The sequence below is a fragment of the Pleurodeles waltl genome, chromosome 4_1 (assembly GCF_031143425.1).
Source record: "Pleurodeles waltl isolate 20211129_DDA chromosome 4_1, aPleWal1.hap1.20221129, whole genome shotgun sequence".
Taxonomy (NCBI): Eukaryota; Metazoa; Chordata; class Amphibia; order Caudata; family Salamandridae; genus Pleurodeles; species Pleurodeles waltl.
This window is the reverse complement of record NC_090442.1, coordinates 981032850-981060420: the sequence shown is the minus strand read 5'-3', so window position 1 is coordinate 981060420 and position 27571 is coordinate 981032850. Positions and strand designations below refer to the sequence as shown.

At 45.5% G+C, this 27571-nt stretch overlaps 1 protein-coding gene across 1 annotated transcript in view; it reads left to right on the top strand.

The window, feature by feature from the left end:
* LOC138288300 (lysosomal alpha-glucosidase-like) overlaps nucleotides 1-27571 on the top strand; it is an 881508-nt gene that overhangs the window by 371163 nt on the left and 482774 nt on the right. Inside the window, exons 6-7 of the mRNA XM_069229744.1 lie at nucleotides 8795-8891; nucleotides 17400-17512. Of these exons, the coding sequence (XP_069085845.1) occupies nucleotides 8795-8891; nucleotides 17400-17512 (210 nt within the window). The remainder of the gene's footprint in view (nucleotides 1-8794; nucleotides 8892-17399; nucleotides 17513-27571) is intronic.

The following is a 27571-nucleotide window of genomic DNA, read 5'->3' as shown; positions in this document are numbered from 1 at the left end:
AATGGCAAACTGCACCCCGGTTGTAACCGCCTATCGCCATGACGACTTCCGCCGGCAGACTTACATCACTTCCACATGTCCAGTACAGTAGGTCAGGCAGCTGCCATTTTGAACACATTTCATGTATGGAAGAGTTATGTAATGTGCATCAAAAGCAAAGCCCTATATTGTGCAGTATATCTGTAAGTACTGCCTTCATGTTTCGTTCTCTCTTTGTGCACGTGAGCAGTAACAGTTGTGTAAATGAAGGATATGTGGTGATAGCAATTTACACCTATTCTGAGGATCCTTTGTGCTTTGTTCATGTAGATAATGTGCAACAATATGTGTCTGACACGTCAAGCCAGTTGGACAAACAAACAAATACAGTCACAGATGATTATGCATGTGTAATTCATTAGGTAATTGAGGGTATGTGCACCAAGGAGAGTGTCGTCGAATGCATAGCTATGTGCTGTACTGTAGATATCAGAGGTTGTAACTGACCTCAACAACAGATACGTGTGACTTGTATGTGGACATTTACATGATGTCCACATGCTTCATGTCACATATTATTTTCTGCTTTTCCACATAGCTATCCTGCCATGAGGAGAGGAAGACAACCACCAGTGTACTGTCCACTTGTAGACCTTTACACCATGGAGCAAACACATACTATCCAGACATAACGACTGAATGAGAATACTATCATGGATCTTTGTGATCAGTTGGAGCCAGATCAGAAGTCTGCCATACACAATCCCTACAGCATACCTCCCATCATTCAAGTGATGATTGTGCTACACTTCCTGGCCACTGGGTCCTTTCAGAATACAGGGGCCCTAACTGCAGGGATGTCTCAGTCCATGTTCAGTCTGGTTTTGAAGGATATACTGTGTGCATTGTTGAAACACCTGGACAGCTACATCAGGTTTCCCCAACGTGTGGATTTGGCCTATGTAAAGGCAGAGTTTTATGCTATAGGACAAATTCCACATGTGGTTGGAGACATAGATGGCACCCATGTAGCCTTGGTTCCCCCATTTCCAACTAACAGGTTTATCGGAACAGGAAAAACTACCACTCTATCAACGTTCAAGTGGTGTGCCTGGCAGACCAGCACATTTCACAAGTCAGTGTTGGGTATCCAGGATCAGTCCATGATTCCTTCATCATGCGTAACAGCAATGTCTCACTGCTGATGACATGACTCAACACAGTGAGGGCCTGGCTGGTTAGTAAGTTACAATTGAAATATGTGTTTGTAAAGTATGTCTCCTGCCATCACAATGTTGCATGTCCCACATATATGTTTGTGTTGTTCTACCTAATTGCTTACAGGTGACTCTGGCTATCCTAACCATCCTTGGTTGTTGACACCAGTGAGGCACCCAACCATGCCAGGGGAAGTCTGCTACAATGAGGCCCACGGGAGGACAAGGTGTGTCGTGGAGCAGACTTTTGGGCTCCTGAAGGCAAGATTTAGGTGCTTGGACACTTCAAGAGGAGCCCTCCTCTACTCACCCAGCAAGGCATGTCAAATAATTGTTGTCTGCTGCATGCTGAACAATCTTGCCCTGAGATGTCACATACCATTTCTGCCAGATGAGGGGAAGCCTGCAGTACCTGTGGGTGGAAATGCTGGTTTGCCAAGTAATGATGAGCCAGACGAGGATGAAGCAGGAGACACCAAGTCAGATCTCATCAATCAGTACTTCAACTGACTAAAGGTATGTGATGTATTTGTGATGCGGTGATTTAGGATATTAAGCTAGTGTTGATGTGTAGTATGTCATCTCCTCTTTACCATCAGCTATGGGGTATAATGTAGCTGAACTGCCTATGAGTGAGTTGTGCATGCAGACTGTAATGTGCTACTGTGGAAAGAACAGACACGTATATAGTATCATGTATCGTTCTTGCACTTGCAATAACACTTGTGTGAACGTGACTTGTCTCCACTGAGGAATGTTTTCTGGTATGTCCTATCTGTCATCTACGTCAATCACAGATTTGGCGAGTTCCAGTTTGGCTCATCATCGTTGGCAAGTCGCAGTCATGGGAATTGGAGGCACATATGAGAAGTGGACATGGCTGAAACCAGGTACTGAATGCAGTGAGTCTGTGGAGTGTAAGTTACATGGCCAGACTGTCAGGACACCAGACTGGAATTGTGTCTACCCCTCAGTTTTACCTGTAGGTTACTGGAGGTGATCAAATGGTGCAATCGGTGTGTCCATATCTGTCTGGCACATGTGAAAATGTGAAACCATAGCCTCTACCATCATAATGTTAATTGTTGTATCTAACCTGCCCTGGACCTAGCTGTCAGTTAATTCCTACTTTGCAGAACAATCTGCATGTGTCTGTGGACTGACATCGGTGAGTGGCAACCCTACAGGTATGTGACCAATGTAAAGGAAAGATCCCTGGACTGGGGACGTCAGCACTGATATCTGTCTATACCATTGAGTATGTACATTAGGGTTGCAAAGGTGTGGTCTGTGATAAGGCTTTACTAGGTGATCAAAAGGAACATTCTGTATACCTTCCGGCTTGTGGGAAGACTGATATGTCCCTAACTTCAGATTCCTGTGGATTAGCTGTGTCTGCCACCTTAGCAGACATCTTGATGTTACTTTCAGTTATACACAATGTGCTGTTTGCATTTCTAACAATAGATGTGTGTAGCTGTGGCATACTAAAGTCTTTGAATCTATCAATGTTTGAATCCTGATGTGATGAGTCTTATGCTGATAGTGTCCATGTGTGATGTTGGTGACATAGGTTGTACAATACAGAGGGACTTATTGATGGCAGAGTTGGCAAGCATCACAGTTGTACATGGTAGATTCATGACACATACACATGACCTGAGTTAAAGTGTGATTTTTTGTGAACAGATAAACAATATGTGTGACTAGAAAAACACAATACAAACAGTGAAGAGTTGAGTCATGGTGGCTGGAATCATGACTGTAACTGCTACACCATTTGGATACACAAGCCCAGTGTTCCTGTACCATGGGAAAACGGAGTTTGCTTTAAGAACAGTCAACAGGGTCTATCTGTGGCACACAAGGGGAAAAGGACGGGAGAGGTTCACTTCCAGGCAGTGGGTTTAGTCTTGGCATCTGCTCCTCTGGATGTCTGGGTGGATGTCCACGTTTGCGGGGGGTTCCTCTTCTTCAGAGGGTGGGGTATCTGAGGCATGTGCTACCCCAGGCAGGTCCTCCATTCCACTAGTAGCCACAGTTGTAGAAGGGCTTGTAGACTCATTGCTAGTGGAAGAGGCCTGATGTTGTGCTGCAGTCCTACTCAGGATAGTGTTGATGTCCCTCAACACCACAGCAATGGAAGCCAGGCAGGCATTGTGTGCCTGCCACTTCTGCATGACATCCTGGTGATGGTCCCTCTGCAGCTGTTGGATTCCCCCCATCATGGTGAGTACCTGGCCCATCATGCCTTGGGAATTTTGGTATGCTCCCAAGGCTTGGGAGATGGTTTCCTAGTCAGGATTGTCCCATGGAGCCCCCATCTGCTGGCCCACAGAATCCCTTCCACGTACCCTACACTCATGTGTCTATGCCTCTGGCACAGTGTGCCCACTCCTAGTGGCGGCAAGACCATCATTGTCAAGGGTGACAAGAGGAGACTCAGATACCTGTATTGTGGGGCACATAATGGATGATACAGTCCTTGGGACACAGGTTTAGGGGCGAATGGTTGCCTGTGATGTAGATGTAACAGGGCTGGGAGGGGTCTACGTGGGCATGGTGAGGCTGATGGTTGTTGACTGACCATTTGTCCTTGATGGGCCAGCTTCCTCTTCAGTGTCCACATATCCAGAGATGTTGTCCTCACTGGGGCCTTCATCCAGAGGGGTTACAGCAGTTTATGGTATCCTGTCCATGGTGACATTGGCAAGGTTACCTGTGGGAGAAGTGGAACACAGAGTTGCTGTCACATTTAGGGTATGGTTGATGTTGTGTGAGATGCAGACAGTGCCATAACATGATCCCAAGATATGACAATGACAGCTGCTGCACAATCCTGCTTACTATAGCATGAGACTCTGTAATTTCAATACCATACACCATGCTTGTGGCTATTAAATGTTGTTGGCTAATGATTGGACTTCTGATGCTTATGTTGTCAGATTATTGCCATGAGACTTTGTTTCCTTCTGAAGTGTCTGAAATGATACATGGCACAACAAAGAGGTCTACAGTGCACAATAGTGTCAGAGTAGTAAAACAGTATTGGAGAATGCAATGGACATTGACCTATAGCTGGTTGTACTGCATGTGCATCCACTTTTACATCAATATTTCCATCCCAGGTGAGTACACTTAAATCTCAGGTATCTTTATTCTATGAGCATTGTGATTGGGCACTCAGCTATAGCTGTGTTTTCTTGTTGATTATAGTGGGAATGGGCCATTGCATTGCTGCCATTGCCATTCACTGTTACACAATTTCTCAATCAAGATGGCTCACATTAGTAGTTAGTTTCACATGAATGACATCTCACATTTAGTGCTATGATTTGCCAGTACTTCACGTGCCATTTCAAAGGGCTGTGGAGCCAGGTGAGTTTAGTGGACATGTGCCATGCCAGAGAGGGGTATTGTAACATTTGGACAGAGGTGTGGCGGGTGGTATATGAATTGGGGGGGGTGAAAGTGGTGAGGGAGCATGTAAGACATGACAAATGGGTGTCGTATTTTGTGGGGACTTACCAGACTCCACTCTCCCAGGTATTCCTGTCAGGCCCTTAGTTTGCAGTATGTCCAAGAACTTCTCCTCCTAAGATGTGAAAGTAGTGGGAGGAGGTGGGGGGCCACCGCCAGTCTTGCGAACCATCAGCTGGTTCCTGGAAGCCATGGAATGTATCTCCCCCTGAGGTCCTTCCACCCTTTTCCTGATATACTCCTTTGTGCGTGGATAGCTGCCTCCTAAAGAATTGACCCTGTTGACTTTTCTTTGTTACAACTCAATTTTCCTGGCAATTGATGTTTGCTGGACCTGTGCTCCTGCCCTGACAATTTCATCCACCTTCACCCTCAACTCCTCATCCATGAATCATGGGTGTTTTTGTGGGGACACAGTAGTGGTGGTGAAGATGGTGTTCTTGTGTTCAAAGGTGAAAGGCTGGAGTAAAAGGTAAGTCTTAAGGTGTAGGTGCTGTGATGCGAGTGGGTGGCATTGTGTGTTGTGTATGTTGTGCAGGTGTGTGATGGGTGCGTAGTTGAATGTATGTGGATGCCCAGTATTGGTTTTCCTATTTCTGTGTATGGTTTTGCTTGTTTGTGTCTGTGTGTGGCGTTCAGGTTGCAAAGGATTGTGTGTTGTGTAGAGGTGGGTTATATAGTGCAGTGTGTAGGTGTGTCGTGTGTGTGGATGTGTGTCAGGTGTGTGGTTTTCAAACTATTCAATGTGGTGCTTTGTTCATTGTGCAGTGAGTTGAGATTGCCACTGTGTAGGAGGCTGGCTTGGTTTGTAGTGGGTACCTAAGGTACGTACACCTTATACCAAGTCTGGTTATACCTTATTAGTGAATTGTAGGCAATGTTCTAGGAGCTTAGGCTGTCTAGAGGTAGCTGTAGCAGAGCAGCTTAGGCTGAACTAGGAGACATGCAAAGCTCCTGCAATGCCACTGTAGTTACACAGTACTTATACACAATAAAAGACAATACTCAGTGTTACCAAAAATAAAGGTGCTTTATTTTAGTGGCACAAGGCCATAAGTATCTTAGAGGCAATACTCCTTCTGGAGGTAAGTATTATACACAATATACACACCAGTAACCAAAATCAGGTAGGTAAACAGTCATAGAGTCACATGTTTTTGTAAATCTTATTAATCTACTGTCTCGGTCCTTTGCGATCCTCAGAACTGTGTGTCAAAAATGCCTTTTGCAGACCTCGAGAGTTGTGCGCCAATATTCATTACACAAAGTACATTCTGTTAAGTGTCCACACCTATTCTAAGTGAAGAAGCATAATTTTGATGATTTTCCTGGGGACCGAGAACACCAGTTCCTGTTGTAATGGAACCATAGTCAATTGGCCATCAAGGCTGAACCACTACATATGCATGGGTGAGAAAGAAACTTTAAAACTTGCGACACAAGTAAAACAATTTCTAGCAGTCTCTCTAAAGCACATCTCAGTAGAACTGGACATTATCTCACACAACAGGCAAGGCTTTAACCTTTATTATGGTAACCTGAGCACTCTCGGATGCCAGCGTTTAAAATGTTACCTCAGACATCAAAGCAAAATCACCAAGGAAAGAAAAATTGGAAAATGAGGCTGGAAAAGTATTTTCTTTTTCTATTAACAGAATGAAAAGTCTTGCAAGCATTCTTGCCTTGCATTTCAACAAAGCTCTAATGATGTTAACTATAGCAGAGGAGCCTGAGAAGATTTAGGGCCCCAACAAAGGAGATAAGCAATGCCCTCTGGGCAGATGTCAGGACGGGACCTGGAGAGACTCCAGATGCCAGGCTTTGCAAATTTCACATCATTGCTTCTAGATTTAGCTACATTCTACAAGAAAAGGCATATTGTGACTTTCGTGAGCAGTGAGCTAAACGTTTAGGCACCGGGTGTTTCTTTTGTAAAATAATCGTATTTTAATGTTACATACACACACGCAAAAATAAGCTTAATTCAAGATTAAATTAACGCATGCAAGCAATTGGCTGTATTGAAAGAACATTAATCAACAGGCGCTGGGCAGTGGTAAAATAACATTAAAAGAACAAAGCCAAGGAGCTACCTTTTATTAAAGATTTAATGGTGGAGCAAATGTGCCAGGAGCCAGAAGAGAACAGCACTGGAATAAAGCCAAAACAAATGTCAGCAACATGGGAGAAGGTGGGAGGAACGAAATGCTGCAATACAATGCAGGCAGCTAGCAACCTAAAACACTCACAGTAAAAAGGCAGCAACACAGAAATGCCAAAGTAGACCGTCACAGCAACAGATAAAGAAACCAAAGTGGAATAAAACAGTAGCTAGACACTTCTCTTAAACAGAAAAAGGAGGGATAAAAAGACAGAACTGACCACTTGTGAGCAAGAATTTTTAAAGGACACTGCAACCAACTAATGAAATCGCTTTAAGCCATATGAAGTATACTAAAAGTATACACGAGGTTGAACGCTTGCGCTCGACCTAAAAAGGAAACCGGTCCCAACCCAGGTTCTACAGGTCCATCTCATTGATTGACACCTTGGTTAAAATCATGGGGAGAGTAATTTATAATAAAAAAAGGAGTGGTCTCAAGCTGAGTCAGTCCCGTATCCTTGTCAGTACGGGTTTGGCAATAAAATAGGAAAAGTTGAGAAATGTGTTAACTTGAATCTGGTTTTTTGGCACATACACCATTGTCAAGCAGTCCCATCTTTATTTGTCATTCATGGACTTGACTTCAGCATTCAACAGTGTCAATCACTCCAAATTATGGCAAATGCTCATTCTCTAGGGCTAGATGAAGCACTTGTGCTCTTTAGTGCATACTTGCATGTACATGAGTGCCAGGGTCAGAGTCAGTGCACAGGGAGAGGTGTCTGCAGATATTGATGTTCATTCCAATGGGGTGGGGGGTCTCCGCTCTCCCTAGTACAGATATATAAGTCAAAATGTATCTCTATTGCTATGTACGGGCCGAGAAGTGGGGTATTTTCCAATATAAGGCCATTCACCATGAAGAGAACCCATTTTGCATGAAACTCCCATCTAATTTTCCACAAAGAGGTGGGCCTCCCCTTGGTAGAAGACAGTATTAGGTCACGGTCAGTGCTATTATGGTTGTCAATCTGTAGAAATGAGGAGGCTGCTTTTTCAAGAGACATTAACCTGGACTGCCTGACATGTGACAGGGGTCTTCACGTTCCTTAGTTAGCATATGTCAAATCTGAATATTCTAAAATCAGTTTGCAGTGTGCCTTTACTACCCTGGGAATATGTAATAGCCTAAGCAAAAGGCATGCTTGACAAGCGCTTCATGATTGTGCTCTCATGGAGATTAGGCATTGAGGCTGAGAAGCCCAGTATTAGTAACTATTTCAGCTTGCTCAGGCTTCTTTTCCCACTGTTTACCTGTGGCGTGCCCGAGGACATTGGGAGCATTCCCTATTATTTCGCTTTAGAGCGGATACTGTTAAATACTTGTTGCGCTTGCTGTTGGGTTATATGAAGGATTTAGATGATAGCCCACATCCTTGTGATGGCAAGTCTGGACAATCGATGATGCACTTTGCACTTTTTTTGTAAATTTTATGAAAGTTATTATAGACACTTTTTTATTCCGCTTTTAAAGAAGAAATGCTGTGGAATTAGTCATTTCAGATTAGACTTTATTTTTCTATTACAGCTGTGAGATAATGCAGTTATTTTGCACACTGGGTCTTTTTTTAAATTTGCCATGAGGGCCCGCTGTACTATGCTTTTATAATGCTGCTACGATCTTTCATTGTTCTGATATTGCTGTACAATTTCTTTGCACTGTTTTATCATTTGTTTTTATATTGTGCTATTTCAATTATGATTGTCACTTTTATGGATGCTTATTGCCTCAGAATAACGTTTTCTGAATCAATTAATAAGTGACTTGCAAATGGGGCTGTGCCAAGCTCTTATCACTTATAAAATGTAGTAAGGTAGCCCAACGTTATCCTGTGGAGAGATAGGCCTCACAGTAGTTAAAAGTTCATTTGTGAGTTTTGGACTACCAGGATATGTAAAACTTAAAAGTACATGTCCAACTTTAACGTGTGCTCTGTTTTTGTTTACCTTGCAGCCATTTGCCAATCTGTATGGCGTGCACCCATTCTATATGTGTATAGAGAAAGACTCAAAAGCTCATGGTGTCCTCTTCCTGAATGCCAATGCACAAGGTAAGACTATTCAATTTAAGTTCACAGTGCTCAGACACACAGTTATTTGTGCTTCTGAGTTTAGTTTACATGATAAGATATTCTTTTGTACGAGAACAAAGCATTGTTTTGTATTCACAAAAGTTGGCTTTATACTTGTGTAAAGGCTTTACATATGTGAAGATTTATGTGTCAGTTAATCTACTCTGAGGGCTGAGTATTCCAGGCCTGGAACTCCCTGATGATATGCCCCCACCTAAACACTTAGATCTAGATTTAAGAGGGCCTAGTGCCTCCTTGCGTCACATTAGTTTCATTTTATTTTACGCTAATGTGGCCCAACTAGGCCAAAATCACAGCGCCTGATTTACAAAGTAGCGTAATGCATGCATTGCACTACTTTGCAACTCCTTGCACCACATTCTACCTGCAACATTTTTGCGAAATTTTTAATGCCTGCACAGAGCAGGCATTAAAATGAGGGACTCCATTATTTAGAATGGGCCTCAATGTGCTTTGCAGGATTAGCGTCAACATTTTTTATGCCAATCCTGAAAGGCACTAAACTAGTGTAAATATTTTGGATGCTAGTTCCCTAACTACCGCCATGGTACGTTGTATCTTAAATTTGGCGCACACATGGTGGCGTTAGGGGGGAGCTAAAGGGTGCAAGAAAAGTGGCGCTGCATTACACGCAGCACCACTTTTCCTAAATCAGCCCCTTAAACATTACTGTATATTTCCAGATTTACCACTGACCGATTACACCCTGGTAAAATGTTGGAGATTTATTTTTGCCAAGCACAGGAATAAATCCCTTTCCATCATGGAATGGGGCAGGAAACACCCTACAATTGACAGTAGTTTAAAGGGAAGGTAGTTTCTCCATTTTCACACAGAGGAGCTGCTTTTGACATAGAAGAGTAATTGCTCTAATTTGCCTGTGTATTATTTCCACAGGTGGAACTTTTCCAAAATCCTTCCAGCATGGTCTGTGTCTAACAGTGAGGAAACAATTTTTTAAACATGAACTTGGCCCAATAATTGTTATTTATTAAAGCGAATCTTCACCTGGGCCACTGAAGTGGCTTAATGGATCATCAGGCACAGCTTCCCGTGCAGCTGACAATTATTTCCTGCTACTGGGCAGCGCATGGGAGTGTGATGGTGCACGTGCTTCCCAAAAGTGACCTCTGGGCCATAGAGTGAAGAGCTGCGCTGCCTCAGTGGAGAGCTGAGCACCCGTTTTGTTGCGCCAGTAGAGACTAAAGTTGATACATGTAATTTAAAATGTCTCCTAACTTATGCATGAAGTTCAGACAGTAGAAGTTGGAAACAGTTATCAGGGATTGTCTCTCTGTTTTCAACTTGTGCAGTATAAAGTTAATGCATTTACTCAGGGAATTTTTGATATATATGTTTGAACTTTAGACACTCACAACCAAGGTATCCTACCATCATGACATTAAGGCCCTCCTTACAACCCTGGCGGTCGGTGTCAAAGCGGCGGTAATAACTCCAACAGGCCGGCGGTAAAAAAAATTGAATCATGACCTCAGCGGAAACCGCCAACACAGACAGCCACTTTAACACTCCGACCGCCATGGTGGTAGAAAAAAAACACTGCAGCGGTAACCGCCAACAGACAGGCGGAAAACAATGTACCACCCGGTACCAACGCCATCGAAAGCACGGCGGAAACAGTACACAGAAGGGAAACCACTCACCTCTCGACACTCAAGGAAGAACCAGGTCGCCATGGAGCCCCAACTTTAGGTGTTAACCCATGTTGGTGTATCTTCTCATCTACCAGGAGTACGAATGGCGGCGGCGACGACCACGGTGAGTACTGCACCTAGCACACAGGGGAGGGAGGAGGAAAAAGAGAGTGACACACAATTGCAACACGCAACACCCCCACCCCACCCTCACCCCCAACACCACACACCCAAACACATGCATCAACATTACATATACACCCCGTAACCCTCTGGAAGAATGCAAGGACAAAAGAAATGGAGTCAAATGAGTGTCATATTAGAAATAGTAATATATACGTTACAAATTCAAAAACAGTATTTACAATATATACAACATATACATAAGGCAGTACATTGTCAACTCAAAATGTCCGTGGGCCACTGGGCCAAAACTCATAGGTCAAGCCCACACTTGACTCATGCCTCAATATGGAGAGAACACTGCAGGGGCATCAGGTTGAAAACACACAGGCACCTCAGGGGGACGGGGAAAGTGGGGGCTCCTCACCCAGAAGATGGGACAACGCCACTGCTCTTGGAGGTGGCTCAATGCCCACAGCGATGTCCTGGGAAGTTTAAGGCCACAGTCTCTCAAGTCTCTCAAGTGGGTGGTTTCCCCACAGCTTGGTCCAGGGGAGTACAAAGCCACAGTCCCTCAAGTATTTCAAGTGGATGCCTTTCTCCACTGGTTCTGGAGGGGGCTTTGTGCCCAGTGTGCTTCTTCCTGCCAAGGATAGGGTGAGTGGATGCCTTTCTCCACTGGTTCTGGAGGGGGCTTCGTGCGCAGTGTGCTTCATCCTGCCAAGGATAGGGTGAGTGGATGCCTTTCCCCACTGGTTCAGGAGGGGGCATTGTGCCCAGTGTGCTTCATCCTGCCAAGGATAGGGTGAGGGGATGCCTTTCTCCACTGGTTCTGGAAGGGGCATTGTGCCCAGTGTGCTTCATACTGCCAAGGATAGGGTGAGTGGATGCCTTTCTCCATTGGTTCTGGAGGGGGCTTTGTAACCAGTGTGATTCATCCTGCCAAGGAAAGGGTGAGTGGATGCCTTCTTCCACTGGTTCTGGAGAAGGCTCTGTGCCCAGTGATGCAACACTTGGGGGGTGGCAGCTCACAGTCCCTCAACTGGGTGTCTGAGCCACGAGATTGGCAGTGACCAGGATGCATGACAGTCCACGGAGGCAGGACTAGAGTCCATCCGGCATCAGCTACGGTTGCACAGTGGTGGTAGTGCTGGTGCTGGTCGGGGTGCTGCCAGTGGTGGAGGGAGGCTCCAGCCCCTCCCCTGCAGCCTCGGACGGCTGCCCACTGGGGCTGCTGGCAGTGGTGCTACTGTCAGCGGTGCAGGTGGCGATACTTGCAGCGGGGCTTGCGGCGGTGCAGATGGCGGTGCTGGCCGCGGTGCAGGTGCTGCCAGTGGTGGGGGGAGGCTCCAGCTCTTCTCCTGCAGCCTCAGACTGCTGCTCACTGGGGCTGCTGCTGCTGACAGTAGTGGTGCTTGCGGCGGTGCAGGTGGCAGTGCTTGCGGCAGTTCTAGCGGCAGGGCTGCTGGCCGTGCTGGCCAAGGTGCAGGTGGCTGTGCTGGCGGTTGTGCTGTTAGCAACCAGGCCTTCACCTGCAGCCTCAGACGGCTGAGGTGCCTTGCCTGGTGTTTTGTGCCCCTTCCTGACCTTGGCTGATGGTGGTGTCACCTTCGGTCTGGCAGCTGGAGTCTTTGAGATGGCCTTGCTGGGTGGTTGTGGCTCCTTCCCCTTGATGGATGCTGTCCCCTTCTTCACCTTGCCAGGTGGCGGAATGGTTTTTGCCTTGGCAGGGGTTGGTGGCACACTGGCTGGGCTGACGGGTGCCCCCTCTGAGCCTCTGACAGCTGCAGGAACCACTGCAGACGTAGACTTGGTGGCTGAGGTGCTGGGCTGGGTTTTGGCCACCCTGGCCCTAGGGGAAGGACGGGGGAGGGGTAGGGAAGAGGTCAATGTTGGCCAGGAAAAGCTTCTTAGGGACACTGGGGCAGGCAGAGGGAGAAGGTTTGGGAGTGGAGGAAGAGGGAGTGGTTGTAGGAGGTGTCTGTCTGCTGAGTTAGGGTGCAGGTACATGGGCTGGATGCTGTTGTGAGGTGGATGGCTGTTGGGTGGGTTGGTGCTTGCGTTTGTGTACTTTGGGAGGAGGTGTCACAGACACAGTAGGAGAGGACACAGGGGATGTGTGCATGGATGTGGGGGTGGTGACTGCCAATGAGGAGTGTATAGTGATGGGCGTGCTGGTGATGGAGGTAGTGGATGAGGATGTAGGCCATGCAGGTGTGAGTGGAGCTGCTACTGGTAGGGAGGTGGACGAGGAGGAAGAAGGGGACACAGTGGAGCAGTGGATGTTGGTGTGTCTGCATGGGAATGGTGTTTGTGTGAGTGCCTGTGAGATGAAGTGTGGTGTTTGTGTTTGCCTGAGCCACTTCTGATTTGGATGAATGCTGGTCTGAAGGTGTGCTTGGGATAGGTTGGGGTTGAGGGGATTGGGACTGGGTAGAGGAAGTTGGAGGAGTGAGGCTAGTGACAGGGACAATGGCTGCCATCAGTGCGGAGGCCAGAGCCTGAAATGCTCTCTGTTGGGCCGCCACGCCAGATTGAATGCCCTCCAGGTATGCATTTGTTTGTTGCAAATGCCTCTTGACATCCTGGATGGCATTCAGAATGGTAGACTGCCCAACAGTGAGGGATCTCAGGAGGTTAATAGCCTCCTCACTGAGGGCAGTAGGGCTGACTGGGGCAGGGCCTGAGGTGTACAGACCCATGGTGAACCTTGCGACAATGGAGGACAGACACATTATACTAACATACATACTTGATCGGGCCACAATCCAAGAACTGTGTGCCCAATTGGAGCCAGACCTGATGTCAGCTATCCGCCAGCCCACAGGTATCCCCCCTCTAGTGCAGGTCCTGTCAGTGCTCCATTTCCTGGCAAGTGGTTCCTTCCAAACAACAGTGGCCATGGCATCAGGGATGTCTCAGCCAATGTTCTCGAACGTGTTGACCAGAGTGTTGTCAGCCCTGCTGAAACACATGCACAGCTACATTGTTTTCCCCCAGGCGGTGGATTTGGCCACAGTGAAAGCTGACTTTTATGTCCTGGGACATATCGCCAACTTCATTGGTGCCATTGATTGATGGTACACATGTAACATTTGTCCCCCCCGAGAAATGAACAAGTGTTCAGGAATAGAAAAAGCTATCACTCTCTGAATGTGTTTGGCGGACCGGCACACGTCCCATGTGAATGCCAAGTATCCTGGCTCAGTGCATGACACCTTTATCTTGAGGAATAGCAGCATCCCATGTGTGATGGCACAACTCCAGAGGCACCGAGGGTGGCTAATAGGTGAGCCCAAGGTCCCCACCCAGTATATGTTGGCATCTGGGTATGGGGTTGCCTTGTGTGTGGTGATTTTGTGGGCTAGATGATTCTCTCTAATGGGCATGCTGTGGTCATGGGTGTCCATGCAGTTCTGTGATGGGGGTCCATGGATTGGTGTGACATGCAGGGCTTGGTATTGGGATGGGTGGGTTGTGATAGTGGGGTATATGTGAGCTGGTGGAGTGATGGGGGTGAGGGTATGGGTAGGAGTTTGTTATGGCATGCAGGTAGGGGAGGATAAAGTAGTAAAGATTTGACTTACCAGAGTCCAGTCCTCCTTCTACTCCTGTGAGGCACTCAGGATGCATGATCACCAAGACTTGCTCCTCCCATGTTGTTAGTTGTGGGGGAGGAGGTGGGGCTCCACCGCCAGTCCTCTGTACGGCTACCTGGTGTCCTGCAACCACGGAATGCACCTTCCCCCGTAGGTTGTTCCACCTCTTCCTGATGTCATCCCTTGTTCTGGGGTGCTGTCCCACGGCGTTGACCCTGTCCACGATTCTCCGCCATAGCTCCATCTTCCTTGCAACGGACGTCTGCTGCACCTGTGATCCAAATAGCTGTGGCTCTACCTGGATAATTTCATCCACCATGACCCTTAGCTCCTCCTCTGAAAACCTGGGGTGTCTTTGGGGTGCCATGGATGTGATGTGACTGATATGTGTGAGGATGTGTGGGGTGATTTGTGGGGTGATGTGCTGGGGTGTGTGCTGTGAGGTGCGTGGATGGTGTATGGGTGATGGTGTTCTGTGGCTCAGATTGGGTGGGTGCTCCTGGCTTGTGTCTCTCTCTGTTGGCAATCTTTTTTTGTGGAAAGGGTTATGGGTAATGTGGGTGTGTGTTTTATAGTGGTCTGAGTACGTTTGTGTGGTGTTTGTATGTGTGTCAGGTGTGTGTATTTTGAATTGTCCAATGTGGTTTACTTTTGTTAGTGTGTGTTTATTTTGGGTGCAGCGGTGTATACTGCCAATGGTTTACTGCGGTTGAAAGACCGCTGCAGTGATTTGTGGGTCCTGATACTGTGGGTGTATTCCTGTTGGCGTAACAGTGTGGGTTTTCGTACTGCCAATTTATCACTGACCTTTGGTCTGGCGGACATGTGTGGGTGTCTGTATAGTGGCGGATTTCTCTGTGTGGGTCACAATACCCGTAGCGGTATACCACTGCGTTAATGGTATGTTGGCGACGTCAGCACGGCGGTAGGCGGCATTTACCGCCAAGGTTGTAATGAGGGCCTAAATGTATTGCTAAAACATAAGTAGCCTCGTCTAGTTGGTCTGGAAAAAATGTTAAATATTTTATATCGAGTCCCACCCTGGTCCTTAATAAGCTAGGGTGGACTCATCCATCTTCCAGGGAGTAGTTTAGATAATGTTCTAGACCTAACAGGAAGCTGATATAAAAGTATGTAACATGCTTTTGGTTAACCCAGTATCCCTTTATTTTGGGTACCACTGGTAAGATTAAGAAGTTTAAAAGTCTGGTTATGTGGGGAAGGGTTACTGTCCCTGTACCCTAGATTAAGTCACTGACATACACCCCATTGTTTCGGAATTATTTCACTGTTTTGAGGAAGTCAGTAATGTCTAGTGAGTCACCAGTTGTTAGTTGCACGTAAAGGACATGGACAAAACATGCAAAATATATAAGGCTGGTCTACCTGCCTGAGCCTTTAGTCTGGAGGCAAGCCACTGTGCCTTGTCTCCAAGGTGTCTCCAATCACCTTACATGGGGCTGGTGGGACGTGTCCTTGTAGCCACACTCACTCCAAGGGTTGTATGTCTCTGGGCACCTAGTTTCTTCACCAAACTCACCTGTGCCAAACAAACTAGGTGGCCAGTGACACACAACCCTTGGAGTAAGTGTGACTATAGGGACATGTCCTACCAGCCCCATATATATCAACTCCCTGTTAGGTTTAGTACCCTATCTAAAGTGCTCTCTGGAAGGTGGTTGGGCCCACCCTGGCTTTTAGGGATCAGAGTGCGACCCACTGATGAAGTATGACACCTATAGAGTGTGTGAATGTCTTATCTAAAAATATTGAATACATCCTCTAGGCCAGCTAGACAAGGTTGCTTATGTTTCTGCTAACACATTTATACTCAAAGTACAGCCCAGGGGCCGCCTGCGGCCCTCCTGACCTTTACATGAGGCCCCTGGTGAACAGCAGCACTTGGTTGCTATTTACTAGATATATGCTAACAATAAAAAGATGTTAAAAAAACAGGCAAGTATTTGTTTAAAGATTAATCAGTGTTAAAGAAAGCAAGTAGCTACTGAGTCCTGCACCACTTAACTTAAGCAGCACCTTTATTATTAAAGACATCTTGTAGCAAAAGTGTACAAATATGATAAAGTTTCTTCAAAATTCAAATAGTATATTTAATTAACATCTACTACCATTTCACATTAGTAAATCAGATTATACAACTGCATCGAGAAGTATTGCATTAACAGTGATAGCTGTCAAGCATGAATTTAGATACATTAATTTTTCCCTCCACTCTGACACAATGCCAATAGTGAACTACAGAGGCAAGTTAGTTGTTATGTGCTCTCTTTGGGTGATCTTGGTTCATATTACTCATCAAAAATGTATAGGTTATTAAATCAAACATAAGAGAGGGTTTTGTACAGCATGCATCCTGAAGTCATGTATTTCGAGGTCCTCATAAGTGATACTGAATGGAAAGTGAAACGAAACAATTGCCTAGGATCACACAATTTGGTAAAGTGGGGAAGTTGGGATTAATCACAGGTTTTCTGGTTTCAGGTTGGTTCTTATAGGGCTGGCTGTAGCTCTGGTGGCACCCGGTGAGACAGTCTTTTTTGGCGCCCCCCCCCCCCTCCCCCACACTGCATGACCACTTCCTCAGATTTCCTCACTGCCGCCTGGCAAAGGTGTCCCTCATCTTTCCATAGCTCCCCTTTCATATACAATCATTTGTTTTAAACCGCTTGTAAAGGCTGGCTTTATTAACACACTCACTATCCACATAAAATATAGTTCTGTTCTTTGCTGCAGGCATATTAGCCCTCTGCGCTGCTTTATGGCGAGTCAAAGCTGCCCTGAACAAAACTCCCATCCCTCTCCCTGGCAGGAACATTAATCACAAAAGGTATCTTTTCAGTTTAATTGCTTCTTGAAGGCTTGACGCACAAGCAACTTTTCAGCAGGTGCTTTTAAATAGCAAGTTTCATAAGTTATTAATAAACACTGCACCCCTCCTGATGTCAGCGCAATCCAGGTCAGCATCCGGTGCAGCCGCACCGTTCTAAAGCTGGCCCTGGGTTCATATCACATAACTGGGAGCTGCACAGGCCTGTGATTCATGTAATTTGTCTCTTTTCCTCTTTCAGAAGTTCTTCTGAAGCCCGCCCCCTCTTTAACCCTGCGCACCATTGGTGGAGTTCTGGACTTTTACATGTTTCTTGGCCCAACACCTGAAAATATTGTGCAGCAGTACACAGAGGTAAGTTTCTACCAGTAGACGAGAGAATTCTTCTCAGAGGTAGTGGTTCACAAGCAGCCACAAGTCTACCCAACGTCTGTGACGTCATTTCAAGAAAGGTACAGAGGTAGCAAAAGTGGCATCATGTCCTTTGATTTCGATAGCGAAGCAGGAAGTGACTTCACACGGTGGTTGACCTCAACAGTGGCTATGTGTGCACCTTTTAACTGTCTTTGTTGACACATCAATGCAGCAACATGTCAGCACATATAGCAGGATCGGTGCACTTAGGTCGCCATCCCCTAGGGTGCACCAGATGGTTCCTATAGCCATCAAATGTGTTCCCATTGCCAGGGAAAGGGGCATCAAAATGTCAACCATAACCATTGCCCTGGCTGTGGCAATCAGTAACTGATAATAGGGACAAAGGTACACCTACGAAAACTAGCACAAGTTAAAAGCATAATTACTTTAAAGAGATCAGTAGTTTATTTTTTTTAAACTAAGGAGTTGCAAAGCAGATTAAAGGGCTTGCACAGACCAACAGAGAGGTAGAAATGTCTTGTTTTAACTACCGTTAAATACAAAATGTATTAACTGAACAGATACAATACGGGACATTTCTATCTTGATACAATTACAATACAACAGTCACTGAGCTATACATGAATGGGTGCTGGCAACATTATAATGTCATAGACAAAGTTTAAGACGGACACAAGCATATAGTTTCATTAGATGTTTGATGGGAGGTTTTTCCTTTCAAACACATTTTTGCAGGAAATGTAACCTAGTGATTACAGGACGTTTTTTTCCACCAAATCTACATTGTGTGAGGTTAATTGCCTGCTATTTGTTTACAAATCTGACTTACCATAGTAAGGTTAGTGGAATAAAACAGATCATGAAATTCGCAAAAAAAAACTTTGCATTATAACTAATATTTACAATCTGCAAGTACGTGGCTGTCGAGGACTCTGGCTCCTATATTGTATCCGATTGTATCATGTTCCATTGTAGAATTTCTATAGGACTTCATACCTCTTGTGAAGCTGCAACGCACTATACCTTCTTATCAGGAACCTGTTCCAAGTCTGTGTTTAGATTTGGACAACTAATATAAAACGATTTCTAATTGACAGACATTTTTGCAAACAGTGGAATAGGCTAAGGTCTCCTTTGCATGCGAGCAGTAACTATTAGGTTATATTTCGGAATGCAGCTGGCAAGATTGCTTATTGTGTTACTAGTTGCAATGGCAATCTGCAGTGACTCCATGGTCACAAGTTTGCATGGCAGACTCAGCCTGGTAGATTGAGTACCATTTCCCATTTCATTAATAATAGTAACACCTGTCATTTTCAGTGCTTAGTAACCACAGACGTATGGCGTGAACTGCTACATTAACAAAATAAATAAATAATGGAAAAAAAATATATATATATATATATATTTTAATATATCTACATTTTTCCACACATTACCCAGTGTCACTAACCACTACGTAGTTATAGTTAGGACAATGTTTCCATAGAAAAAGCATTTTTTGACTTGCCTCTATCTTTGGCACCATTTGACGAATCTTCACAAAAAAATGTTAAAAAGTGTGCTGGTGATGCTTGTTGCACACTCAAAGTTTATATATATATATACAAGGCATGCTGTTGCTGAAACGCGTCAGGATTTTTTGTCCTGCTGCTCAGAAATGCTATTAAATGCTTGGATTTTAACATGGACTGGTGCCTGGGCTTTTCGTGTTTGGGAGATATTTTCTGTGGGATGCTTCGCGCCAGTAACCCAGGCCGCCCTGCAGGGTCTGTGGCCCCTTACGGAGCAGGAGGTTACAATGATAGTTTTATGGAAGGGGCCCGACCCACTCACCTTCATGCAAACGAGGCATTTATCCGAGAAATATATTGTGATGGAGGGGAGCAAGGGATAGGAGGGAGACAGTGTGCCTCTCCTCTTACTTTTCATGTATTCCTTGTATTGCTGTTATCATGCTGGGCAGCAACTGTAAAAGCAAGTGGACTATCAAGTAATGGATACCTAATGCACATAAGAACATTTGTATGGTGAACTGAAGTGCCTGTGATGCTATTGTAGCTATATGGAAATTAAGCGCTCCAGTTCCGGAAGTTATTTATATGGAACTGTGCATTATGGGAGTTGGAGTTTGGTTATTGAAGTCACATGACTGTGTATTTAAAAAACACTGGCTCACTCACACCTGCTCTTACTTACCTGTGAACAAGGCATGCTGTTGCCGAAACGCGTCAGGATTTTTTGTCTTGCTGCTCAGAAATGCTGTTTAATGCTTGGATTTTAACATGGACTGGTGCCTGGGCTTTTCGTGTTTGGGAGATATTTTCTGTGGGATGCTTCGCCCCAGTAACCCAGGCCGCCCTGCATGGTCTGTGGCCCCTTACGGAGCAGGAGGTGACTATGATAGTTTTATGGAAGGGGCCCGACCCACTCACCTTAATGCAAACGAGGCATTTATCCGAGAAATATATTGTGATGGAGGGGAGCAAGGGATAGGAGGGAGACAGTGTGCCTCTCCTCTTACTTTTCATGTATTCCTTGTATTGCTGTTATCATGCTGGACAGCAACTATAAAAGCAAGTGGACTATCAAGTAATGGATACCTAATGCACATAAGAACATTTGTATGGTGAACTGAAGTGCCTGCGATGCTCTTTCAGCTATATGGAAATTAAGCGCTCCAGTTCAGGAAGTTATTTATATGGAACTGTGCATTATGGGAGTTGGAGTTTGGTTATTGAAGTCACATGACTGTGTATTTAAAAAGCACTGGCTCAGTCACACCTGCTCTTACTTACCTGTGAACAAGGCATGCTGTTGCCGAAACGCGTCAGGATTTTTTGTCTTGCTGCTCAGAAATGCTATTAAAAGCTTGGATTTTAACATGGACTGGTGCCTGGGCTTTTCGTGTTTGGGAGATATTTTCTGTGGGATGCTTCGCCCCAGTAACCCAGGCCGCCCTGCAGGGTCTGTGGCCCCTTACGGAGCAGGAGGTGACAATGATATATATACATATGTGTGCAAAAAAGAAAAGAGAACTCTGGGTAGTTCCCAAGTTTAGGTGAAGAGCAGCTCCAATATGGAGCACCCTGCAACACCAGCGGCACTCTAGACTTGCTCACCTCAAATGTCTGTTTATCTAGCAAAGTTTTTAAGCATAGGATCAGCACAGTGCTATCCACGCCGAGTTAGATAGTGACAAAGTCGTTTGCCATTCATACAGCAAAGTCTTTAAGCATAGGTTTGACCAAGCTCGATAGTGACAAAGTATTTTATTTTTTGCATAATGTATGCGTTACTCTAATCCTGAAAAGCATTTGTATTGATATATATATATAAAACCACTTCATAGTCTTTGACATCGGACCTGCCAACTCAGACAGTGCCACAGTGTAACACACAGTTTAAGGACTTATCACACTTCAGCCTGGTAAACAGAGACAATCACATATTTGACTACTGTAGCCTCTGGATACTCTAACCACCGGAAACATTTGCACATAGTATGTTTGCTGCTCGTGTGTGCAGTCTCTGCACTTGAAACCACTTAGACCTATTAAATCAACCCAGGACAAGGGTAGCTGCTCCAGCATTTGTTAGTAGGTATGGGGTGTGGGTCAAGGTATGAGGGGGCAGGGAGGTGTGATTTTTTAGATAGTGGTGGTAGTTGCACAGCCTGACCGCTTCGGGACACCATAAACTCATTCCCCATACGACCACACTGTGGAAATTATTCCAAAGGTGGTTGGTCTATATTATTGAAACTGGGGTTTTCCTCTATAGTATCTTCTCCCACAATTGTGGATGGCAGTAGCTACCATGATTTGGTCAATGCCATTCCTTTTTAGACACTGATTAATTGCAATATGTGCTGTAATTGGGTGCTACATATCACACAATAAATTCTGATGACTTCAGTGTCGTAATATATATTAGGTGCCATAAACATTGCACTCTTTTTTGGGCTGACTGTAATCCGGGACTCAGGCCCTCATTACGACTTCTGCCGAAGCCGCTGCAGCCAGCAGACCCACTCTGTCTGTCTAGCCGATGGAGGTGCAGAGGTAGGAGCACCACCAGCACCGCCACACCAAGACTCCGCCTGCCATATTACGAGCTGTGATACGGCTCAGCAGAGAATTGCTGGCGCAGTGGTGATGGCAGTGCAACACCCCCACGACCCATACCCTCCCGGATGACCACCTCGCCAGAAAAGGTAAGTGGATCGTCCGCAAGGGTGTGGGGTGTGTGTGGTGCTTGTGTGTGGTGTGTACGTGTATGTCTGTGAATGGAGGTGTATCTGTGCGTGTATGTCTGTGAATGGGGGTGTATGTGTGCGTGTATGTCTGTGAATGGGGGTGTATGTGTGCGTGTATTGTCTGTGAATGGGGGTGCTTTTGTGTGCGTGCGGGTGTGTGAATGTATGTGAATATTTGTGTGCGTGTGAATGGGGGGTGCGTGTGTGTGTTTGAATGGGTGTGCCTGAGTGCGTGTCTGCATGTTCCAGTGTGCATGTTTGTGTGAGTGTGTACGAGTGATTCGGGGTGTATGTAGCAAATGCGTGAATGAGTGGGGTGCGTGTCTGTATGTGCATGGACGTGTGTGGGTGCATGTGTGAATGCATGTGAATGTGTTGTTGTGCAGGCAACAGGAATCAGGATTCCTGTTGCCGGGTGCGTGACCACCAGGGTTTTTGTGGCGGGGTGACCGCCACAGAAAGCCTGGCAGTGTGTAACCTCGTAATCCGGACGGTGGCCTGAGGCCTGCCGCTGGATTGGAGGTGGTCACCTCCGCCAGTGGTGGTGAGACAGTACCGGCGGGCCAGGTGGAGTTGTGGAGGTTTGGCTTCAGCCAAACCCCACAACTCGTAGAAGCCAAACCTCCACAACTCATAATACAGTGGTCTTCACAGCCGGCTCCGTGGCAGTGAGACTGCCACTGCAAGTATGGCGGTCTCAAGACCACCAGACTCGTAATGAGGGCCTTAGTGTTCATATATCAGCCTCCCATAGCAGCTCTCTAGTGTATGATGGATCTTCTAAGGCCTCATTATACACCGATTATTTTTACTTGTAACCCCTTGTCAGCGTCCTTGCCAAGCATGGTATAAGGATTTGAGGCTTGCCCCACAAACCAGCAACACCAAGCAGTGCCTTTGTTTATATGAAGCTCGTAAGATCCCTTTATCATGACCTGGAGCTCAAGTTGTCCACTGCTTTCTGAAACCAAGTCTCTTCTATCTGGCATATCTTATAATTTACTCTAAAGCAGCAAACCCACTGCATAATTTGAGCCAGTGGTTGCTTGTGGGGCCCGCCAGCACACATTATTGGGGACTGTCACATACCTTACTTCATCAGATATTTACTGAGAGCAGGAGAGGGAAAAACCCACAAAGTGAAAAACACAGTGGAAGAAAAAGAGAGAAAATCCATCACATCACACACCCCTGAAAAACCCTTGTGCATCATCAGTCTTTCAGCTTCTGTCTTCCTCTCTTCCCTGGTGGAACATAATTTCAGGTTCATCTGGACTGTCTCCTTTAAAGGGCATTCCATTTAGTGCCTGAAATATGTATATAGAGGTACTGGTTCTCAGAGTCAATGAGTACTGCTTTCTTATGGGAAACACAGATACTTCCTCATTTGAAATATCAAGGCACAGGAGGGGTGCTGGCAGTATTTTCCTACCTAACAAAATAAGTGCAGGTACTCAGAGTCTGTAATTGCCAATTAAGGACTGCTTCCACACACAATCACCAAGGCCCCGATCACAAAAGGAAGTGAGGTATTTAGTCCATTTGATAAAAGCTATTAATTTTGAATGAGGTATAAATGCCCTGTGTAGTAAGTACCACCTATTCGGAGTTGTCTTTCAGAAAATAAACATAATGTGTAGAATTTAGTGCTTACTGCACAGGATTCTTTGTGTGTTGGAGTTTGCTAGATATTTTTCCCATGGTGCTGCCTCTGAGACATACCCACCGGGAAAATACAAACCTTGCCAAAATTTCTAGAGTAGCAATCCTTGTGGCTCGGTAAGCTGCACACTTGTGGATGACAATGTGATTGGTAGACCACAAAGCCAAATTCCAGGGCAGCCAATGTAGCCCTTCATGTTTACTATGTTGATGAATTGGGTACCATAAAATCAGATAAGAGTATCCCCTGGTGTTCGCAGTACTCAAAATATAGCATGAACTTAAGACTTCAGTGCATTATAAAAAATGCAAGTCACTGCAAATGTGTACGACTCAAGTAAGTGTAGTGTTGTGTGACTATGTGCACCAGGACCCTGGCGGTTCTGGTTGGACTCACCAGAGGAATTACATAACTTGCTGGGAGGTGTTAATGTGTGGTTATTAATGGCGTAATGAGAGTGCAGTGTGTTATCATATGCTGAGGAATAAGGATGTCTGTTACAAAGCTCCATGCATGGTGTGGTCCTTGGCATGCTCCTGGGCTGGAGAGGACGCAACAACTGGCGACAAGTAGGGGTTCTGTGCCCCAGAGAAATGAGATTGCTCTTGCTGAGAGTTTGTAATGATACAGTAAACTGCATGTGCATGCCACATTCACTCAAATCGAAAAAGCAATTTGAAGTTGGCATGTGTGGAGTCGAAGCCCTGCTCAAGCCCATATATGTCCCTCAAAGAAGTGGAAGGCCTTGCAGTGGAGTGCAATCGAAAAGCCCACCAGAATCCATTGGTAAGGCTGACATACAGTGTTGCGCCATAACACAGAGCCATCATCGATACAAAATTAAACACTGAAAGCAGTGACAAAGCTACACTGAAAAAAGCTAAATGCAACATTCATCAAGTGTGAGAAAAAGAACCGTTACTCAATGCTAAGAAAAAAGACTCCAATCTATGACCTCAGTTTGGGCACGATGACCCAAGTGTGAGCACACAGCCAGTGCTTGCAAAGGTTATCAGTCAAGGTGAACATCTGCAGCCATCTAAACAGCATATGATCTCAACAGTAGTAGAGAAGAGCTCAAAGTACAATGCAGCTGTGGTTCAAAAACCACCACTGCGATTCAACATAATTAAAAAGCAAAATATTGGTGCCAGGTGGACCACATGCATTGAGACATTCAATGACTTCATAGACGCCCTAGAAGAAGTAGGCGGCAAGAAAATCATTACGTTTTTTAATGACCTTGCCGGTGATGGACTAATAGAAGTGGTGAAGAAGATCTCACAGACTGATGCAACATCGTACTTTCAGATCAAAGAAGCATTGAGTTCCATGTTCAATCCAATGTTAAATGTTTACTATGAAAGGTACATTTTCACTAAAGCAAGACAGCAAGCTGGTGAAATGATGGATGAGTTAATTGAAAGATGTGATGTGCTTATCAAACAGAGCAAGTTTAGTGAATTTAATGATGAAAAAGCTGTACTTCACAGAGTCATTGGTGGCTGTCTTTCAGACTCTCAGAAGATGCATGTTGAGAGAGGCTCTCAGTCAAGAGAACATGTTAAGGGCTGCAAGAGCCGATGAAAGAGCAGATTGGCAAGCTGCTGATATGGAAGCTGGAACAGCATAAAATGAATCAGTATTGGTCATCAAAAGCAAGCACAAGTACAGTGTAGATGCACACCAGTCGACTTCTTCCAAGAAGAAAAAGTTGTGTTTGTAATGTGGGTTTAATTTCTCCATTAAGGAAATGTCCAGCCATAGGCTATATGTGCAGTGGCTGTGGGGAAAAAAACATTTTATAACAGTTTGTAAAATGAAAGAATCCAAATACGTCACAGCAAGAAGATAAAATAGATGTCGGAAGGTTCCAAAAGCATTCTAGCCACGCCCACAAGGCCAAGAAGCAACACCAGTTACGACAAGTAGAAACAAGACAATGTTGATCATCGTTAAGCTCATCCTCGAGAGGGTCTTCAACGTCAGTGTCAAGTGACAGTGAGGGCGATAGATATGCGAAGATTGATATTGACCAATGAACGGTAGGGGATGTCCCTTTGGCTGCTTGCAAGGAAGAACAAAAGACAAAGGCAAACCATCAATTACTACAACTGAATTCATTTGGACACTGCCCCAAGATTACAATAAAAGTCAGTAGTTGCCCCACAACCTTTATGATAGACAGTGGTGCATCGATTAACATCATGCTGGTTGAGAAGTTCAATAGCCTGTCACTTGTGTCACGCCTCAACCTGTCAGACATCAAGGTATACACGTGCGCTGCTTCTAAACCACTGCAGAGTCAAGGGTCATTCATAGTGACAATGCAACATAAAGCAGTATCAGTGCAAGGGTCAGTTCACGTTCTTCAAGAAACTTAGTTCAGTGCGTGCCTACTCAGTTTTGCCACTACTGCTGACATTGGACTGTTTTCTCTCATTACAAACTTCAAGTCAATCTGAAATTGAAAGTCAGATTCTGTTTTTGTTTCATGGCCTAGAAAAACTCATGACAATGTAAGTGTGACATTCGTCCTGTTGCCCAGCGGCACCACTGAGTCACTTTTCACTTGCAAGAAGCCTTTGAGAAAGAACTAGAAATGCTGTTTTACCATGACATCATTGAGCACTTCACCGGTCCTACACCATGGGTTTTGCCCATAGTGGTGGTACCAAAAAAAGTACAGTGGCGGTGCAGTGCATTTCTGTGTTGATATGCACCAGGCCAACAAAGCAATCAAGAGAGAGACACCCTTGTCCACACATAGCAGACATGCTCGTACAACTGAACGGTGCCAAAGTCTTAGCCCGTCTTGACCTGAACAAGGAATACCATCAACTCAAGCTAGAAGAGAACTGCAGGTACATCACTCTTTTTTGACTACTTTTGGTTTGTTCAGATACAAAAGGTTGAGCTTTGGAGTGTCATCAGCTGCAGAAATATTTCAGGACTTTATATGCTGTATAATTCAACCTGTCATATATGGCTTTGACATACTGGTATTTGGAGCAACACGAGAGGAGCATGACAAAGCTCCTAAACAAGTGTGCCAATAACTTTCTGATGCAGGTCTCATTCTCAAAAGTAGCAAAGTGTGAGTGTCACAAGACCAGGGTGGTGACTACAACCCTGGCGGTCGGTGTTAAAGCGGCGGTAAGACCGCCAACAGGCCGGCAGAAAAAAAAATGGAATTACGACTGTGGCGGAAACCGCCAACAAAGACAGCCACTTTAACTCTCCGACCGCCACGGCGGTACAAACAAGCAGCACAGCGGTCACCGCCAACAGACAGGCAGGAGACAATGTACCGCCCACAGTATCACAACCTACCAATCTGCCACCTTTTACGGGGCGGATTCACCACGAACAAAAACACAGCGGAAACAGGACTTCGAAGGGAAAACGCTCACCTCTGCACACCCCACGAGGAACCAGGACGCCATGGAACCCAAGCTCCACATATTACCAGCTTTTATCTTCTTGCTCCTCTACTAAGAGCACGAACGCCGGCGGCGAAGACCACGGTGAGTACTGCACCTACGACACAGGGGAGCGTAAAAACAGTGACACACACGCAGCACGCAACACCCCCACCCTCACTCACAAACACTAATACAGCATGATACATTACAGTTTGTTACGATTATTACGATTGTAATATATTCAAATTCAGTAGTCAAATAATATACATACACTATTTACAAATATATACACCATGAATATTAGTCCAGGGTATTCCACCCTTAAAGTCCGTGGACCACTGGGCTCACACTGCATGGGTGAGGCCCACACAAGATACCCGAACATGATGGAGAGGACACTGCAGGGGCATCAGATAGAAATTAAACAGGCACCTCAGGGGGAAGGGAAAGGGGGGGCACCTCAGCCAGTTGAGTGCACGATGCCAAATCCACGAGGGGCCCCCATGCCCACTGTTCAATCCTGGGGAGTGCAAAGCCACAGTCTCACAAGTCTCTACAGTGGGTGGGTTGCCCACTGTTCAATCCTGGGGAGTGCAAAGCCACAGTCTCTCAAGTCTCTACAGTGGGTGGGTTGGCCCACTGGTGAAATCAGACTCCGTAGTGTCACCCTCCAGGGCCATGTGGGATGC